The sequence below is a fragment of the Pungitius pungitius genome, chromosome 19, assembly GCF_949316345.1.
Source record: "Pungitius pungitius chromosome 19, fPunPun2.1, whole genome shotgun sequence".
Classification (NCBI taxonomy): Eukaryota; Metazoa; Chordata; class Actinopteri; order Perciformes; family Gasterosteidae; genus Pungitius; species Pungitius pungitius.
The window spans coordinates 11571928-11579910 of NC_084918.1; the positions used below are offsets into that span (position 1 = coordinate 11571928).

The window sequence follows — 7983 nt, forward strand, 5'->3', positions numbered from 1 at the left end:
TTCATTTTATCCCTTTATTGTTAGTGGCCACCACAAGAGCTGTTTCTCTAAATGCTAAGGAAGGAGCTTTAATGCATCTTTACTTAGCACGTTTAGCATCAGAACCTCTGGACAATCTGTTACAAAAGGGAGATAAATCCATCCCACAATTCCTTGCAGCAGCAACATTTAAACAGTGACATAATTTGGCCATTCACGAGAAATAACGATCATGACCGAGAAACATGGATCATGTGAGAACCGTTAACACACTCATCTATATTTGAACCTTGTTAATAACACTTTGCGTGACGCGGAGCTCTAACACATGGATAAAGGCATCTTTGTAGTCTATCTTCGGAGAAACTGTAGTTTGGCCGCTGCAGACTGACGTCACGAACATGCGTCTCGTCGTATCATCAGTAGCTTAATGACAGTGGAGTTGGACTCCCTAAACACTGCGGTTTTCTTTTACTAAATCCTCATGAATTCTAACAATCTTTCCTTGACCCCATGACATTTGCCACGAAGATCAAGGAATAGTAGTTAGGTCATTTTCTTTTGACAATTTGACCCAGCCCTTGTATACGGTCACCGACATAGATTCAATTCATTTTATTTTGTATAGCCCAAAATCGCAGACTACAAATTTACCTCAGAGGGCTTTACAGTCTGTACACATGCAACATCCTCTGTCCTGAAACCCTGACATCGGCACAGGAAAAAAAGGGAAGGAACCTTAAGGAGAACGTCAGAGGAGGGCTCTCTCTCCCGGGATGGACAGACTGCAATGGATGTTATGTGTATAGAATAAACAATGTAAAAGATGTACAATACATTCAATTCCTCTAAGTAGCATGCCAAAGCATACAGCAGGACTGTATTTCTGTCAAACGGAAGGAAATTGTGCAATTCTATGAGACCATTTTCAGCTGAAATCATTATTTTTGGCTCTGTATGTGGTTTTCAGTCAAACTTAATTGTGTGCAGTGGAATTAGACAATAGTTTTAGGACAACAATGGAGCTCAATCATAGAAACAGGCTTTTGTCTTATCAGTGGCTTGTTTGACAAATAGAGTAAAACATTTCAAAATAGGATTTCTATTTAATTTTCCGTCTTACTCTAACACAGCGGGGACTGTGGCCGGTGCTTTGTAGGAACTAGGGCGACTAAAATAAATCGCACCACGATAAGTCCAACCAGTGAAAGGAAGAAGTTATTTAAAGCGGAAACTGTGACCCCTGGAGAGAGTTCAAGAACAGACAGATGAAGCAGCTTGACTGTAAGACAAGGCTGCACGGTCAGGTCCAACAAAAGAGCTGATACTTTGTGCAAAACAATCATGACCGCAGCAACCAGAGATTAATACACATTTGCCTCATCATTGTCACATAGAAAAACACAAGACTGAAGTCAAATAAATAAAAAGTCATTTTAATGGAAGTTTTCTTTCACGCTCATAATCAAGCTTATAGTCTGATCAGAGAGAGAGATGTTGGACATTCACCCAGAATAAGACGCACACCGGTCAGTTTTGTTTTTCTTTACAAATGTGCAAATAAGACAGATTTGGAATCCTTTAGCGCTCGGTGTCAAAGTCCAGGATCCTTAGGAGCAGTGACGGAGCCCTCAGTTCTGCCCTTCTCTACTTTTATATAAAACTCCTCATTGCTTTGCCTTTCATTTTTTTCAAGTAAAGTGCTCCTCTAGCAAAAGAAATACAAAAAAAAAAAACACTGCGCTAGATCAGTTTTTTTGTCCTCACTGCTTGAAAAACTACCCAAAAACCATGGGAATGAGAGCAAAGGCCGACGACAAGAGGAAGCTACGGCGAGAGTCATACGAACTCCAGCTTGCCGTGACCGCTGTACATCCCCCAGTGCACCAGAGACAGGATCTTGTCGTTGCCCAAGTCAGCCTGTCTCATCTTGTCGCAGGTCAGGCAGCAGTTCTCGTGGCCCGTTACAGGCACCATGCACTCAAGGTCCAGCTTGGCCACGTGGCCCTTCTTGGTGTGGTGTCCGTGGAAGCTGTAGTGGAGGCGCGACAGCATCTGCTGCCGCTGGTCCTGCAGCCGCTTGTTCTCGCTGCGCAGCATCCGCAGCGCCAGCATGATTAGCAGTACCAGGATGAGGCCACCGGCAATGGGGACGGCGATGACCGCTGCCCGGAACCACACCTCCTTGGCTGAGGCCAGCTCCTGGACCCGGGTCACCAGGTTCCGGTTGCTGCTGTCTGGCTGTTGCCCGTTGTGATCTACAAAACACATAAAAGAGACGATCCTTTTTAAAAATGCGTTCTCCACGGCGTCTTGGTGAAGCATATCTTTGCACGCATGAATGCTGCGAGCTCGCTCCTCGGTTGAGCCTGAAACCACAGAGATAGAAAAAAAGACACAGGAGAGAGTGATGATGTGAAAAGAGGCCGCAAATGAGTCCCCCTAACTCCAGCGCCAGGAAATAATTTGAGCCAGTAAACTAGGGCATCACGGTATTAAGAAACATTGTGACGGTATCCCGGTATTGCTTTTTCAAGTTAACACATTAATTCATCAACCGCAGCTGCCGGCCGCTAGCTGGCCAACTTGCTCGCAACTGGCCGGCGACTTAGCTTATTAGCAGCAGGTTAGCTAGTTTGCTTGTTGTGGCTGCTAGTGTTGCCACCAGAGGCTCGACAGACTTTTAGATAAATCATTTTCTGATCTAACGCAACTTATGTGGGATTATTCAAAACCAAAAATCCTCCAAACAGACACAGCTCCTCTTTTGGGCACAAGTTGTGTTGGTGCATCTCTGATCTCTAGTTGTTCCTCCCCGTATCGCTCTTTTCTGTGTTTTTATGTACCCGTGTCTCTCTGTGCACCTTTTCATTACTACCAGAGCTCATACTTCTGTCCAACATGCAAGAGTTGCCAGGGAATATTCATTTAGGGCACATTTCTACTCAGAGGGAAAATGACATGGTGCACCCACGTTAATTAAAAGAAAAACTGAATACATCTGATGTCTTTCAAAGAGCTTAAAAAAAGTTAAACTGGCGGCTCTCTGGCTTCCTAGACAAAGAGCTGGAGAACATTAAAAGTCAAATAGAAGTTCTTTTACTAAGAAATAGAAGGGAAAAAAGGGAGGGGGCAAGGTGGCTATAAAGAGCAGTGTTTGAAGAAGCCTACAGCTCAACATAATGCTTCTGGTACAGGAAAGAGGACTATCAAAATTTTGAGGAGGAGATGGAATTCCTGCCACAGACTGCACTATTGGGGAAAAAAGCTTTAATTATAATAAATTAGCGGTGTGAGGCGTTGACTTTACCTGTCGAGTCTCTGGTGTGCGCCAGGTCGTGCAAGCCTCTATAGTTGCACATGTCATCGAGGCAACACTCCAGCGCTGAGGCCCCGCCAAGGATGTCTCCAGCCCCGGAGCTGCCGCTGCTGCAGATGTCGGCCACGTTGGTGATGGGGTCTAAGCATCCATGGGTGAGTGGGGAGTTTCCGCTGAGCGGGTCCAGGACCTTGGTGAAGCAGGTGTTGAGCTCTGACTTGCACATGTACCCGGTCGCCACGCAGTGCGGTGCATCGCAGTAACACCTTATTTCTCCTGGAAACGCATGATGGGGAAGTGTTATGGAAACACGCTTAGGAATATTTATAGCTTTAAAACAATAGTTTGAATGTATGTTTTAAAATGGCGTAAACTAACTTGGTTTGTTTGTAAGGGCCCTTTATTGGCGTTGTATGGGTTCTCCATTATCAAGATAATATAATTCAAAATGTATTTATCCTAATATTTATGTTTGTATAAAATACACACACACATATCCTTCAAAAAAAATTGTGTTCTGCACTCCTCCAATGCAACCGGTGGTCTGCCCTACTTTTATTTTGAAAGTGCTATAAAACAGCAAAGTACCTTTAAAGAACCCATGGGAATATTCCAGTTTAGCCTTCATTTAAGAGCTCCTCGAAATAAGGCAGCCCTTTTCTGACTATTATAAAACAGAAACCGTGTAGCTTATAATTAGTGGTTTGTTTGCCAAAGTCAATTTCTTTCTCTCAACCAAAATGGAAACTCGGAAAGAGGAAGGGAGCCAGAGTCTCCTCCACCCCCCTGCATTCAAAGCGTTACTTGTGGTCGTGACCGCCTGAGGGGAGGGTGACCGATGTCCCATCTAAAAGAACTCCCAGCTACCTTATCATTACGGATGTCTGCTTTCTTGACACCGGCCCACTCATTACTTCACCCGAGGAGAAGAAACGACTGAAAACAGAAACGTGGGATCTGCCCTCACACAACAAAAACATGACTTCAAATGTATTTAAAGAACTTCTATTTACGTCTTCGTGTTCTCTGTTGCCATTGTAAACACATCTACCACACATATAGCAGAGTGTGTATGCTGTGTTGCGTTGGGATATGTTTTAAATTGGACAATATCCGAAATAGTTTAATGTGTGTTCTACCTAACGCAGGAGAATATTCATCAGATCAGTGTTTCTTCCGTGAATGATTGGAGCAGCAGGTCATTTGGAGAATATTTCATTAGAGGAGAGGCCCTTTTGTGGGTGGGAAGAAGGGAATGAGAGGGGGGGATAGGTCGAGCACTAAAAGCCTTTTGATCAACGTAAAAAAACATACTAATCCCCCGGTTTGTGTAAGATTACTTCCCGGGGACGTGGACGCGCGGGTCCGAACGCAACGTTCCGTTCACAGAGCCGAGCCCGTACCTTTAGTGAGGAGAACCGCCATGGCGCAGAGTTCCAGTTGAAGCCAAATGGAAATTAAACTGGGCTGGCGCTCCATTTACAGCGAGTTACTGCGCAGACGTGCTCGTGTATCCAGTAAGCAGCGGCACGGAGTCCGCCGGGTGAATAACTGGACGACACCACCAAAAAATAGATTTACATGGAGTTACGAAGGAAAGGGAGTCATTCCCGCACGGAAACCCGACAACTTAAAAGCCCTTCTGGAAAAAAAACACGCACGCAAAAAAAGCAAAAGACAATCGAAATGTTTCCTCTCCCGTATGGAGACATACACGTTTTTTTTTTAAGTGGTCCGACATTACAGGAGGAGAACCCTAAACACAGCTTCTTCTTCCAGAAAAAGAGAGAAAAAAAGAGGAATATACTCCAGGGAAGAGGGGGAAATGGGGGTCACCGCCCGTTGTCCTCTGCCTCTGTGAGCAGCCCGTCACCATGAAGCATCACTTTTTGTATTCCGGGACGCAGAAATGTGGGGAAACAGACCGACGACTCCGATGCGCCACGGACTGCACGCAAACTTAGCAGGAAAAATAGTTGTGGTTTGCCAGAGCTCCGCCCCCCGTCCGTGAAGATTGGTCAGAGCAGCGAGAGAGAAGTCAAGCAACGTGCGTCATGACGTCACATCCGGTATTATTTTAAGTTTATTTTTTTTAAACGTACTGGGGAAAAACATTACTAAAAGGAAGCAGGAATTGAATTTAAAGACATACACGTATTATGTGGACATTGTTATTCTTATTTCATGTTATGCTACAAAGAACATCCCCCAGATAAGGATAAAGATGCCTCAAAAACGTGTTTTAAAGGTGCGCTTCATAGCGGCTCTACCTCCTGCACCCGCAGTCCAGTGGAGGCCGCGTTAAGCCGCTCCCCCTCGGGCCATCAGACCGCTGCTGCTGCCGGTTGAAGTAGGCAGACATTCAGAGGAATTAGCAATCCAAAAGGACACATGGCGCCACCGAGACGACACGCACACACATACACGATTGCCCTTTAACAATCAGCTCACACATGCACACGCGCGATATGTAACAGCCAAATGCCCCCCCCCCGCAACACAAGTATATACACATACACAAATTATTCACCTTAAGTGAACTTTATTTTTACACGGTCTTAAGAGTTTTTAACTAAACATAGCCAGATGACTAATCACTGTCTCCGGTCTGCAGAGTCTGAGGTAAGATATTTTATTTCATCCCGTGTGTGGGAGGGAGGGGGAGACTTCATGAGCATTGCCTGACTCGTCATGCAAGAAAGCGTCTACAGGCGTAATTGTGCCCGACGGACAACAGGATGCAGATACCGCTTTAGAGAACACAGAAAAAGACTAGCTGCAAGTACCGTAATTATCTGCAATTCCAAGGAGGCGCCAGCGTGTATCTATACTGAGAGCTCGGTGAAAAGGGTGGAGGTCAGCACAAACACTGGTTTCATGCTGGACGGCCTCCTGTGTATCATTAAGTGGAGTCTGTGGGGCTGGGTGTGGGCCCTCTTAAAGCACCACGTTACCTGTCTTTGAGTATCATTCATAATGTATGTAAAGATATTGAAGAAATTTTGACACGCAAGATGTTTGGATTCTTTATATAGTTCCATTCAAAGTTATCAGAAATGCTACGTCTCTGCCAGCCTGCCTTCACCTAGTGGTGTATGGTCATACATCACCACCTAGTGGTCAGAACAGGTGTTCAAATGAACCCCCCAAACACTCAAACTAATTAGGTGTTGCCTATTTAAATAAAACGTGGAGGGATTTGCGAGACACATACACAAAAAGAAACATACCCATTATTTCCATTATTTTGCAAGGCAAACAATAGGGTGATACAATTGTGTGTCATGCTGAGAGGATAAGGGTCAACAAGTCATCAGCACATACGGGAGGGCAGGGTTGCGTTTGCTTTCACACATTAGGAGACACTTGTAGGTGTAAGCCGACTCACACTGTAAAGCGCTTTGCCTAACTAAAGACCCCACCCAACTCCTGCTGACGCTTAGGTTGTTGTGGAGATGAGTTGAGGTGGACAAGAGCAAAGGTCAAGTCTACCTGAGACGGGGTCAAACCTCGTGTGTTTTTTCAGGTTTTTTTCTACACTGTGGACCCCCCCCTTTGAAGGAGCCCTATCTGGCATAAATAACCTAATTTGGCACACATTTTCCCACAATGGTGTTCTGGACCTCAAATCGTCTCTGTCTCCGTGACACACCAGGGCAGACAGACAGACTTCTTCCAACACCTCCTGGCTTCCTCCCCTTCTCTTTGATGTGAGGCATATCAAGGCTTCCGAAGGACCAGAGACGAGCTGACCGGCTGAATGACATTCACCTTTGTCTTGTTTTTACACAGAGGGGGAATTCAGCACCATTCCAGTCCTCTAAGAGCCCCAAGTGATAAGATATGAAATTGCATTATTTCTAATGTTTCTTTTCTTATCTGCGATAATGAAAAACAAAAATAAAAAGTACATGGTAAAAGAAAAATAGGAAAACTAAAATGTAAAGATAAAATGACAACACTTCAAAGGCCTGTACAATTTAGAGACCGTCCCTCAAAGTTTTGGGGAAAATATGGATTTTATTTTTTTGCAAATTCAGTAAAGAAAACTACAGTCGAGTCAGACGGAAAGTTATGGTAAATTTTTTGTTGTTATGCTTGGTTTACCGTGTGGCACAGCAGGTCAGTAAACATCCTGAAAATGGAAATTATATTCTGAGTCAGCTTAGATGGCCTTCAACTGATAGGACCCGTTCATGGGTCTGCAAAGGGTGATCGGCTGCAATCCGCCTTCGACTTGTTTGCATCCAGGACAGAGGCAGGCAGGAAAGATTGTAGCCGACCCCACTCACCCTGGACACAGACTCTTTGAGCCCCTTCCCTCTGGGAGGAGGCTGCGGTCCATTAAGACAAAGACCTCTCGACACAGAAACCGTTTTTTCCCCGTAAGCAGTTGGTCACATGAACAGAGTCCCCCATTGACATACGTACATGTTTTAACGTATGTTCATTTAGTTAATTCTTGCTTGTATATTTTATACTTAATTTACTTTATTGCATTCTTATATTGCCACAATTCACTAAGTGTGTTAACATGTGGCAATAAATGACTTCTGATTCTTGTAGAGAGCTGCTGGCGTCCTCTTCAGGTAGAACATGGTACCACACGTGAGCTGTCAACTACTTTGGCTCACTGTGTGAAAATGCAATATAAGAAATAGTATGCACGATATGAAACCCTCTGC

At 44.6% G+C, this 7983-nt stretch overlaps 1 protein-coding gene across 1 annotated transcript; it reads right to left on the reverse strand.

Moving 5' to 3' along the window:
• Positions 1-1399: 1399 nt before the first annotated feature.
• bambia (BMP and activin membrane-bound inhibitor (Xenopus laevis) homolog a) lies at positions 1400-5382 on the reverse strand. The gene is made up of 4 exons (XM_037456565.2): positions 5106-5382; positions 4702-4849; positions 3290-3574; positions 1400-2237 (listed from the first exon to the last, which is right to left on the reverse strand). Exons 2-4 carry the CDS (start codon positions 4775-4777, stop codon positions 1819-1821), a joined length of 780 nt encoding a protein of 259 aa, XP_037312462.2. The 5' UTR covers positions 4778-4849; positions 5106-5382; the 3' UTR covers positions 1400-1818.
• Positions 5383-7983: the final 2601 nt, after the last annotated feature.